The sequence below is a fragment of the Bos indicus genome, chromosome 10 (assembly GCF_029378745.1).
Source record: "Bos indicus isolate NIAB-ARS_2022 breed Sahiwal x Tharparkar chromosome 10, NIAB-ARS_B.indTharparkar_mat_pri_1.0, whole genome shotgun sequence".
NCBI lineage: Eukaryota > Metazoa > Chordata > Mammalia > Artiodactyla > Bovidae > Bos > Bos indicus.
The window spans coordinates 59426967-59439909 of NC_091769.1; the positions used below are offsets into that span (position 1 = coordinate 59426967).

The 12943-nt window shown below is 34.7% G+C and overlaps 1 protein-coding gene across 2 annotated transcripts in view; it reads left to right on the forward strand.

Moving 5' to 3' along the window:
- Positions 1-12943, forward strand: part of SPPL2A (signal peptide peptidase like 2A) — a 53722-nt gene that overhangs the window by 18841 nt on the left and 21938 nt on the right. Inside the window, exons 2-8 of one of the 2 annotated variants that reach the window (XM_019968843.2) lie at positions 473-592; positions 896-1078; positions 1994-2083; positions 2543-2676; positions 6759-6910; positions 10860-10956; positions 11392-11493. In XM_019968843.2, coding sequence (XP_019824402.2) covers positions 473-592; positions 896-1078; positions 1994-2083; positions 2543-2676; positions 6759-6910; positions 10860-10956; positions 11392-11493 — 878 coding nt within the window. The remainder of the gene's footprint in view (positions 1-472; positions 593-895; positions 1079-1993; positions 2084-2542; positions 2677-6758; positions 6911-10859; positions 10957-11391; positions 11494-12943) is intronic. The other variant, XM_070797553.1, reaches the window with a different exon arrangement.

A 12943-nucleotide genomic window follows, 5' to 3' on the forward strand; every position in this document is an offset into this window, starting at 1 on the left:
CAGAGCTACAGAAAAGCCTGCCCAGCGACAAAGACCTAGCACAGCCAAAAATAGAAGGAAAAAAATTTTTTTTTATAGTTTATCCTAGTAACTCATAGAATATGGAAGGTAAAATAGGTTAAGGGATTTCAGGTGCATTGTCTTTTATAGAATATGAGTAATGAAATAATAACTCATAAGAGATTGGGAAGTAAAGTTTCAGGGTGTGAAGGGAGTATCAAAGTTATAACATCATAACAAGATTCCTCTCTGGGATATGGCCCTTATAACATGGGCCATTAAGAAAGTGACTTCCTTAAAGAACGTTTTCTGAGCAACCATGTAGTTTTACTGTTTCCTCAAAGAAGTTCATTGGAGGACCTTACCCCTTAAGGAAATGTGGTCAAACCTGTATATAAATAGCTTTATTAAAATCTTTAGTTCTTGGCAAGCTGAATCATTGCCACTGTGAAAATTATTGTTTGTGTCCTAGACAGCTGCTCACGAAGCAATCCTCCATGCCTCTGGAAATGGCAGGCCTTCACCATCTAAGGACTACTGCATGCTATATAACCCTCACTGGACATCTCTTCCAAGTACCCTAGAAAATGCAGTAAGTAAATCACAGTTTCTATTTATAACAAAATAGTGAATGGTGAGAATGAGTGGTTATAATGTTTCAGTGTGTAACCTAATTGTAACATTACGATTAATATTTATTACTTTTGCTTTAGTATTTTTCTCTTTATGAGAAAAACAAGTTAGAAAATTTAAAAATACCTACCTCAAAGCCTGACTGTCATCAAATGTTTCTAATTTAAAGGAACTTTGTGTTAAACCAATGTTGATACTCTCTTTGAATGCCTTTAGGGTGAAATATGATATATATAATATTAAAGACATTTCTTCTTTCCAGACTTCCATGAGTTTGATGAATCTGACTACCACCCCACTCTGCAACGTTTCTGATATTCCTCCTGATGGAATAAAGAACAAAGCAGTTGTGGTACAGTGGGGAACCTGCCATTTTCTTGAAAAAGCCAAAATTGCACAAACAGGAGGTGCTGAAGCTTTGTTGGTTGCCAATAATAGTGTCCTAGTAAGTTATTAAACTATATAATTTCTTTTGCATTCTTGATACCAAATTTTACAGGAACTGAGCCATATTCTTTGTGTGTGGTTTGGGGCTGAGTGTTTTGGGGGTTTTTTGGGTTTTGTTTTAAACTTTTTTTTTTTTATTGGGATATAGCTGATTAACAAACAATGTTGTGGTAGATTCTGAACAGTGAAGGGTCTCAGTTCAGTTCAGTCACTCAGTCGTGTCCGGCTCTTTGCAACCCCATGGACAGCAGTATGCCAGCCTTCCCTGTCCATCACCAACTCCCAGAGCCTACTCAAACTCACGTCCATCATGTCGGTGATGCTGTCCAACCATCTCATCCTCTGTTGTCCCGTTCTCCTCCTGCCCTCAATCTTTCCTAGCATCAGGGTCTTTTCCAGTGAGTCGGTTCTTTGCATCAGGTGGCCAGAGTATTGGAGTTTCAGCTTCAGCATCAGTCCTTCTAATGAATATTCAGGACTGATTCCTTTAGGATTGACTGATTGGGGTCTCAGCCATACATATACGTGTATCCATTCTCTCCCAAATTCCCCTCTCATTCAAGCTGCCACATAACATTAAATAGGGTTTCCTGTGCTATCGGGGCTGAGTTTTGAATAATCTGATGGTAATATTCATAAACATTCTGGTTATAATAGGTGTTTAATTGGAAAATTTTGTTTCTTTTCCACTCCTAGAATAGACATGATATGTTAGGAACGTGTGTGCTGGTATAAAATATCAGTTTAAAAAGATTCCAGTTTGAATCCTTTTTAATATTATAATATTAAGAAAGAAGACATGAAACATTGTTTTATAACTTTAAAAAGATATTTGTATTTAATGAATGATTTGTACTTTATTCTGTAAATACACTAGTAGTTCATATGTTTTCATAATTTTTTTTTCTTTTAGTTTCCTCCCTCAGGGAACAAATCTGAATTTCTTGATGTGAAAATATTGATTGCATTTATAAACCACAAAGACTTTAAAGATATGAAGCAGGTAAATTAATAATTATCTGTTAGATAAAGTTTATAAATAGTACAATTCTGTAATTTAATCCACTGATATTTAAATTATTATATATGTTCCATTTTTTAGTAAGATGGAGCTTGCTAGTCTTATTCACCCCTCCCCATTTAGCACAAGGTGTTTCAGAGTCTTGATGTTTGAGAGGATATTTCTTTGTTTCGACCTTTTTAAAATCTTTGTATCATATCATTTATCTTAATTTTAAATCCTTGAACAAAATGTCAATGTGTGAAACACCACACTTTTGCTTTTAATAAAACAAAGCCTCATAATTTTGACAAGACTATATTATGTTGTCAAAATAATTCTGTTATTCTTGACTGTCTTATATATCCTGTCCATTCCAGAATGAAATTGGAATATTGCTGCCATACTCTATAGTAAAAAGAAAATGAATTCCAGTGTATTAACTGTTATTTTGCATTTCAGACTCTCGGAGATAACATTATGGTGAAAATGTATTCTCCATCGTGGCCTAACTTTGACTATACTATGGTGGTTATTTTTGTAATTGCTGTATTCACTGTGGCATTAGGAGGATACTGGAGCGGGCTAATTGAATTGTAAGCTTAATTAAACTTCATTGTTTTTAAGATAAATGGTTAAAAAATTATTGTCTTTAAACATTTTATCATGTACCAACACTTAAAGTTCCACTTGTTCTCAGAATATAGTGCTGACAGCATTAGATCGCAGGTTTGTCCTCTCACAGACCTTCAACTTTTCACTGAGAGGAAGGGAGTTGTAGGTTCCTCTTGTTCTTCTGCTGGCAAGGAAACATTGAAGTTTCACCAAAGGCTCTTAAATTAAAACGTTTTATTACCTCACCCAGAAAAGGTGGAGATAGTTAGCATCCTAATGTACCTATTCGCTTAGATTGGAAGAAAATAAACAGAGTGGGAAGTTTTTCAGCTCCTCCTGAGTTGAATCATTACAATGTGACCTCACCATTCTATTCAGTGTTTTAGGAATTGGATATTAATTAAGCATGTCCATATTTTAATTTAAATATAGAAATCTCAAAGGTACATGAAATTTGGATTTGTCTATTTAATAACAACGTAAAGCCAGTGTTCTTACAGTTATGTACCTTTTGCTGTAGATTAAAGCAGGCAGTGTAGTTTAGAAGAATCAGTTCATTTTCATAACTCTGAGTAAAAAACTGTGCTCAGAGCACATTATTTTGTGCATAAAGGGCAATATGTTCACCTTGTGAATTGATCTATAGATTCCACTAAAAAGGGCTTATTTGACGCCAGCTAAAGCTAATAAGCTTATTTGTAATTTCTTAAAATACTAAAATTTGATTGACTTACAGTAAGAGAAATCTAACAAGCATAGATTCCTAGAGTATTGAGCTTAAAATATTTTACATATTTGGAAAACACATTTTAGCATGTGTTAGTCACATGTCTTCACATAAGTAAGCATTATATTTTTCACTATTAACTTTATAAAGCCTAGTATGGAAGATCTCCAGAATCATTTTCTAGATCATATGCTAAAATGTTATAATTTCTGAAAAGCTACTGATTCATTGAAAATGTTTTTCCATTTAATATAGATTCTCACTGTACTTACATTATTATGTAAATTGTGTCTTTTCTAGAGTAGTGCTGCTCAAGATGTAATGTAAATACAAGCTGTCTTGAGATCTCATTCAGTTCAGTTCAGTCGCTCAGTCATGTCCGACTCTTTGCGACCCCGTGAACCACAGTATGCCAGTCCTCCCTGTCCATCACCAACTCCCGGAGTCCACCCAAACCCATGTTCATTAAAATTTTTAAAAATTCAGATTTAGTAGGCTTGGAATGAATGCTGAGATTCTGCATTTTTTAACAAACTGGTCCATGAACTTTGAGTTAGCAAGGCAAGCTTAATGTACCTGTCAGGACAGGCTCCTCCTCAAGAAAATTGGAGGTGGGAGAGCAGTACTTGTATGTAATCATAAAACATGATGATGGACAAAAACAAAAAATGTATTGCCTTCAGTAAGTAGGTTGGGGGAAGAGATATCTTTTACTTACAGAGTTAAGGATTTTGAAATTGAAGTGACCAGTTCTAAAAGTAGGATGTGGTGGTGGTGGTTTAGTTGCTAAGTCGTGTCAGACTCTTGCGACCACATGGACTATAGCCTGCCGGGCTCCTCTGTCCATAGGATTCTCCAGGCAAGAATACTGGAATAGGTTGCCATTTCCTTCTCCAGGGGATCTTCCCGACCAAGGAATTGAACCTAGGTCTCCTGTATGGTAGGCAGATTCTTTACCAACTGAGCTACAAGGGAAGCCCAAAAAGTAGGATAAAGATAGAAAAAACAAAGTGTGTATGTTGTGGGTGGGAGTGACAGTATAGAGAAAGAGTATTAATGATAAAATGGAAAAAGTTTCATAAAAAGTAGAATTATTGACATAAGGACCATTTACAACAGCATGACTGGATTTTGAGGGTATTACTTATGCTAAGTGAAATAAGTCAGACAAAGATAAATACAAGAACATCTCATTTATGTGTGAAATCTTTAAAAAAAATGAACTCATAGGTGCAGAGAACAGATTGGTGGTTACCAGAGGTGGGGAGGTGGAGGGTGGGAAAAACAGGTGAAGGTGTCAAAAGGTATGACTTCCAGTTATAAGATAAATAAGTCCTGGTGATGTCCAACATAGTGGCCATCGTGCATGATTCTGTCGTCATATTTGAAAGTTGCTAATAAAGTAGTTCTTAAGAGTTCTCATCACAAGAAAAAAAAAATCTTTTTAACTATGTACTGATGAGTGGGAACTAAACTTATTGTGGTAATCATTTTGCAGTATATACAATTATCAAATCATTGTGTAGTACACCTGAAATTAATGTTATATGTCTTCTATGTCTTAATTTTAAAAAATAACACAGGAGCAGTTATTTAGCAAGTAAAGAGAGTTAGACTGAAAGAGAAGGGAAAAGAGAATATGGCTTAGGGAAGGAAAAGTTTACCAGAACAGGACCTCATAACCCAGAGTTAACCTGCCAAATGAAAGATGTACTTTATGCAAAAAGGAAAAATGCTTAGATTCCGTATAAAGACTTTTCAGTAGAGAGTTAAACTCCTGTTATAATGAGCCCTCATATAACTGGTGAAGAAGAAAATGGCAGTCTACTCCAGTATTCTTACCTGGAAAATCCCAGGGATGGAGGAGCCTGGCAGACTACAGCCCATGGGGTCTCAAAGAAGTCAGACACAACTGAGCAACTGAGCATGCATGCATGTAAATGGTCCTCATCATAAACTCAAGATGGCAGGAAAGAAAGCTTAGCTTCCTAGTGCCTGTGGCTCTCGACCTGATTTGAATACAGTTTTTTAAAAAAAGATGAGTTGTATTATTTTAACATGATATAAACCTAGAATATATTTTCCTTCAATAAATTACATGGTATAAATTGAATATGAATATGTAACCTTTTGGTTATTGTGCCCTATATGGGTTCTGTGATAGAAATGACCTTAAATAAATGTTTGCAATGAATTTATCCAAAGGTGGGCATGTTTTCCCACTCAAGTACCACTTTTGTTAAAACTCGGTTAATACCCTGTAATCTGGCTCTACAGTTTCAGGGAAATACTGTGTGTTCCTCCTCAAACCTCCCTGCTCCTTTCCCAGGCAGCCTCCCTAGAGTCCCAGATGCATGAAATAGTAACCATCCTGATACCCAATTTTCTGATAAGAAAGTGGCATGTTGATAAATAAGCAGTTTAGCAAATGTACTGGTTGATAGAAATAAATCTTTTTTTAACCTAAAGTTCATATTTAGCCCAGACCTGGTGAAAAGGATCAGGATATATGAAAAAAAAAAAAAAAGGAACACCATTTTACACTTAATCTTAGCCAAAAGGCCAAGAAACGATCGGAAATACCATTTTAGTAGACCAGAGTTGAAGGGACTGGTGCTGGAAGAGTACGTTAGTGGCTTCTGTATAACTGGGAAGAGACAAGGAGACAGAACTGAAACTGACTGTTCAATAAAAGAAGCTTGTGACCCTTTCCTCTTCAGCTCCTGTGTCTGCCTTTCACTATTTGTGTGACCCCAGAAGGGGTAATGGGAGAATTAGAAACAATATTTTGCTACCTTGAATCAAGGTGTAGGACAAAGCTATGTCTTGAACTTCTTTTGAATCCTTCATAATATGTTGATTAGCACCAGACTTAGAGTAAATACTGAGCTGACTGATAGAATAAGTTAGTGTTTGACATTGAAGAGAAGCTAATTTTAAAAGTAGTTTACTATCTGCAAGTTGGTAATATTAAGTGTAGTGTATAAAAAGAATTGGTTTTTATTTGAAACATTACATCAGTGTAGTTTCCAAATTAGATAATATAAACATCACCAAAAACATTAATTTTTTATGTAATAAATATCTTCTGTTTCAACAGTTTTGTCTCCAGAAAAAAAAATAGTTTCATAAGTTAGTGGTTAATAACACACCAACTCTGAAGGGTAGAATTATAAAGAGTTTTTACTTCTAGATTAAGTATTTCTTCATGGTGTATAACTTTTTAAGTATATTAACTTTGTAATCAGAAACAACTTTAAGTTAGTATTACAGATAGATTTTAAAAATAACTGTACATGGCAGAGATTGCTGAAGTTTCTGTGTGTGTTTATCCAGGGAAAACATGAAGGCAATGACAAACACTGAAGATAGAGAAATGAGGAAAAAGAAGGAAGAATACTTTACTTTTAGTCCTCTAACAGTTATAATATTTGTGGTCATCTGCTGTATTATGATGGTCTTACTTTATTTCTTCTACAAATGGTTGGGTAAGAAATCATTTTATATTTGCTACTTTTTAGCATACAATCTTTTCATTTACTTTGCCAGATTTATCTTTTCCTTTAAGGCATTCAACTGGAAAACTTAAGTGAATAATTAAAAAGTGATAATAACTTTTTAAACTGTCGAAAATGTTTAGGTCCCTGTTACTCTGGGATTAAAAAAAAAATTCTGATTTAAAATATACTGTGACTCAAAATAAGAACACTTCTTCATGGACAACCTGAAAGAATTGCTACGGTCCCTAAGTTTTCCTCTCTGCAGATAAAGCGTAATAGACAGGTATCTAAGCAGACTGAGGATTTCTTGGTAGCTATATACAGTTACATGAAATCTAATAGAAGATTATTCAGATTATGAATTTATTGCTTCTGCTTACTCCTAAAGTGTGATTGGTCCTTTTTTTCAGTTTGCAAATCAAAATGTATTGCTTAAATTTTGTTTTACTTGTGTGAACATTTAAGATCATACTACATCTAAAAACACACAGGTACTTGCTTGTAGTTTAAAGAGTAAATGATACTTTTTCCTTTAGGAAGGAAAGGGTCATGGCTTGCCCATCCCCTGAACACTCTACTTAGTGTTCTGATAAGATGGAAATTTGCCATTTGTGGCCAACATGTAGCAGAAAGAGAAGGGAGCCCAAGAAAAAGAGTGTGCCTAATGAGAATTAGCAAAAACCCTTTGTGAAAACCACCACAGGCTACAAAATGTTTATTTAGAGAATAATAGTATAATTTTCTAGAGTAGAAAACTAAGGCCTCAGGTTAGTTTCACTTTAGTTTTCAATTTCTCCTCTCCTATGGTAGCAGTTTTGAAACCATACTTACATATATTTCCAATTAGAAAAAAATTATTCTTGGAATATCACTCATATTCAATATGTTGTTGGGAGAGTGGATACGAGTGTGGTATTTATATTACGTCGTCATTGCACAGCTAATTTTTCTGTTTTAAATTCTCAGCCTTCAATTGTGTGTCTGACCCTCAGTTGATATATTTAGTGGTCTTTGATAGAACAGAGATTTCTCTACTTTACCCTAAAGCACGTTTTAGTTTTTGGTAAGGGATTTCCTTAAACTCATCACTATTTAAAAATTGACCCTGTTTGTAATTTTCAGTGTAGGAGGAGGAAGATCATTTTAAAGCTCTTGGTTATCCCATGACGTGGGGTCTAATTATGACTCTAACAATGGTGTGTGATATTGTAAAATTTAATATACTTTCAAATGGTTCCTTATGGCTAAAATTGATGCCATTTCTTAATACGTTCAATGTATTAAATTGCTAAGATTCTCCATGCCATTTTATGTTAAGTCATGCTCAAGAAAATAACTAAAGATAGTTATATTTACCAAATTCTCTCTCATACCAAATCATTTTCTTAGGTATAGTAGGACACTAAAACTCTGGTATGGCTTCCACAGCATGACTTCCACTAGAGTTTAAAATCTTGGTTTGGAGACCTTTGGTGGATGACTAAACAAACTCAACTTGGCAATCTTTGATTGTCAGTCTTACTACTTAGATTGTCATATATGTGCAATAATAACAAATAATAAGCCAATGAAAAAATAATTTGTCCAAGATCACCAATTAGAAAGTGATTAATTTACTGCCCCTTATTTACTGTCTGTAGTTTGCTGTCTTTTCTCACATACAAAACAAAGTTATAGTTTTCTGAAATCTAGTGGAATTTGCAAAATTCCATTAAAATGTGTATTTCCATTGTATAATTTTGAGAAATTTCACAAAGCAATACTTTTAGAGCATGATAATTTCTTCCTGTTTTTAACAACAGCAAGATCAAATGTTTTTAATTTTAAGTAATTTTCAACCAAGTATAGCTAATATAGAAAAACATTAGTGAATTTTAATACCTTAGTATCACATCTAGACAATGAGGTTTGTTTAAGTGGATTTGGTTTTACCACATGTAAAGTTATTAGAGATGAATTCCACCATAGGAATATGTAGACTTCATGATTAATGTCTAAGGTAGGTAAAAGTTCTCATCTTTAAGATTTTTAAAAATATTTTAGGGACGCATGTATACCTATGGCTGATTCATGTTGATATATGGCAAAAGCCACCACAATATTGTGAAATAATTATCCTTCCATTAAAATAAATAAATTTTTTTAAAGTAAAACATTTCCACTAAAAAAAAAATAAAAAGTATTTTAAGTGGTTTATTAATTCTTCCATTTAAATATAAATGTCTACAACTCATTTTATAGACATCTTTACCAAACATGTGACTTTGAATCATTGAATGATAAAATGCACAGCTACTAACATAAATCTAGCAATGTTTTCTTAGGTCAGTCTCTGAAGGCAAAAGAAATAAAAGCAAAAATAAACAAATGGGACCTAATAAAACTTAAAGCTTTTACATAGCAAAGGAAACCATAAACAAAACTGAAAGACAGACTATGAACTGGGAGAAAATATTTGCAAAAGATGCAACCATCAGGGGTTAATATCTAAAATACACAAACGGCTCATACAATTCAATATCAAAAAAACAAACAACCCAATCAGAAAGAGGGCAGAAGACCTAAATGGACATTTCTCCAAAGACAACATACAAATGACCTATAGGCACATGAGAAGATGCTCAGCATCACTGATTATTAGAGAAATGCAGATCAGAACTACATGAGGTTTCATCTTACACCTGTCAGAATGGCCATCTTCAAAAAGTCTGCAAATAATAAAATTTTTGAGAGGGTGTGGAGAAAAGGGAACCCTCCTATCACTGTTGGTGGGAATATAAATTGGTGTGGCCACTATGGAAAACAGTATGGAGGTTCCTTAAAAACTAAAAATAGAGCTAACGTAGGATCCAGCAATTCCACTTCAGTGTATTTATTCCAAGAAAACAAAAAAGTAAATAGAACCTATATATGCATTCTTATGTTCACTAGGGGCTTCCCTGGTGGCTCAGACAGTAAAGAATCTGCCTGTGTTGCAGCAGACCCAGGTTCAATCCCTGGGTTGGGAAAATTCTCTGGAGTAGGAAATGGCAACCCACTCCAGTATTCTTGCCTGGAGAATTCCATGGACAGAGTAGCATGGTAGGCTACAGTCCACAGGGTCACAAGGAGTTGGACATGACTGAGCAGCTAATACTTTCTTTCTACTTCTATGTTCATTGTGGTGTTATTTACAATAGCCAAATTATGGAAGCAACCTAAATGCCCATCAATAGCTGAATGGGTGAAGAAGGTATGAGATATATATATAATAGAATATTACTCAGTCATTAAAAAACAATGAAATAATGCTATTCGCAGTAACATGGGTGAACCTAAAGATTATTATGCTAAGTTAACTCAAACAGAAAGACAAATAATATGACATTATGTATGTGGAATCTAAAAAATAATACAGATCAGCTTATTTACAAATTAGAGAGACAGCCATAGTAAAGAAATTTACAATTAAAGGGGAAAGAGAAGGGATAAAGTAGCAGTATAGGATTAACATATATACCCCACTATCTTTTATAAAGATAAACAATGAATATTATATACCACAGGGAACTATATTTAGTATCTTGTAATAGCCTATATTGGAAAAGAATCTGAAGCTGTACACCTGAAACTAATCCAGTATTGTAAATCAACTGTAATAGTAAAATTTTTTAAAAAAGAAAAAAATTGCAGAGCCAGCTTCAGCCCTTAAAGAAATCCTAGTAGTGTGTAGTGGAACTGAAACAACACATGAAATACCACCCTTAAAGCTCAGGATCTAAGTATAAGTATGTTCAGTTTAGTAACCAATTCAGATTATGATATGGTCACTGCATTGAAAGTATTATTATCCGATAAGAAAGCTAAAGAACTAATATTAATTGTATAAAAGTTTTCTTACCATGTTTCCTTATCGTGTTTCCTCTGTTCTCATATAATTTGGTGTCTTTTTTTCTAGTTTATGTTATGATAGCAATTTTCTGCATAGCATCAGCGATGAGTCTGTACAACTGTCTTGCTGCACTAGTTCGTAAGATACCATGTGGACAATGCACGTATGTATCTCTTGTGAGAAAGCCCATAATGGTTTTTGTAATTTAAAACAATACAAGGAAAAATAGGACCTGTGTTGTAAACCTGTGAAGTCCAATATACATGTTGCTATTTTAATTAAAAATAATTAAAATTAAATAAAATTAAAAATTCACTTGCCCAGTCCCATGAGCCACGTTTCAAGTGCTAATTAATAACCACATGTGGCTAATGGCTGTGGTATTGGACAGCACAGATACAGAGCATTTTCATCAACACAGTTCTATTGAACTGGTGAATATTTTATTATGTATCATTCATTGTAGTTAAAGTCAAGGCTTTAAAATTGAGGTTTCAAAAAACTTTCTTGTCACTGTGGCAAACATTCATTTGGTACATTAAGTGAACACTGTATTTCATCTTTAGGGTAAATTAATGTATTTCAAACTGTCTTTTAGGATTACCTGTCGTGGCAAGAGCATTGAAGTGAGACTTATTTTTCTCTCTGGATTGTGCATAGCAGTAGCTGTTGTTTGGGCTGTATTTCGAAATGAAGATAGGTATGAATACTCATTGTATTTCCTTTTAGGTTAGACTCAGGAGGGGTTGTGTCATATCTTGCCTTGATAATTGTTCATTATGGATTTTTTTTCCCCCAGAACATCCTAGTCTTGAAACATGCCAAATACTTAAATAAAGAAATCTTGTGCTAATGGATTTGAGGTTGTCTAGAGAAGGAAATATAAACTAGGATTTAAACATCTAAACTGAAATAGGCTCCAATAATACACTTATTTATGGTATAGCCACACAGTGAAGTGCAATGCAGCTGTCAAGAATGAAGATTTCTGTGAATTGATATGCAGTGATTTCCAGGATATATTTTTAACTGAAAAAAGCCAAATATGCAAGAATATCTAGCATATGCTACCTTTCATGTGAGAAAGAAAGAAATATAAGAAAATATATAGGTTTCTGTCTATTTGCAGGAAGGATAACCAGAAAATAATTTTAACAGTTCATTAATAAAATTAAAACCCCAAAGGATTTAATAGCCCAAAATTTAGGAGGAGAGTTCATACAATTGTAGGCAGCTCCAAGTATGATAATCAGTTGGTAATTATTCATGCTAGTTGTCAATTTCTGGTAGAGTTTGATGTATAGCTCTCATTTCCTTTATGCTTTAGCTATCTGGAAGTATATTAACATCGTATCCTTTGTTATGAGCTACCTTTGTAAAAAGAGACATGTAAAATTCAAAGATTAAGGATAAAGATGCACTTTTGTCTGATACACTTTCTCCTGAAGCAGGCTTTCAACTTTTTCTTAGTGCAGTAGTCTTCATTATTCTCAGTTCAGTCGCTCAGTCATGTCCAACTCCTTGTGACCCCATGAACCGCAGCACACCAGGCCTCCCTGTCCATCACCAACTCCCGGAGTCCACCCAAACCCATGTCCATCGAGTCGATGATGCCATCCAACCATCTCATCCTCTGTCGTCCCCTTCTCCTCCTGCCCTCAATCTTTCGCAGCATCAGGGTCTTTTCCAGTGAGTCAACTCTTTGTATCAGGTGGCCAAAGTATTGGAGTTTCAGCTTCAGCATCAGTCCTTCCAATGAACACCCAGGACTGATCTCCTTTAGGATGGGCTGGTTGGATCTCCTTGCAGTCCAAGGGACTCTCAAGAGTCTTCTCCAACACCACAGTTCAAAAGCATCAATTCTTCGGGGCTCAACTTTCTTTATAATCCAACTCTCACATCCATACATGACTGCTGGAAAAACCATAGCCTTGACTAGATGGACCTTTGTTGGCAAAGTAATGTCTCTGCTTTTTAATATGCTGTCTAGGCTGGTCATAACCTTCCTTCCAAGGAGCAAGCGTCTTTTAATTTCATTGCTGCAGTCACCATCTGCAGTGATTTTTGAGCCCACAAAAATAAAGTCAGCTACTATTTCCACTGTTTCCCCATCTATCTGCCATGAAGTGATGGTACCGGATGTCATGATC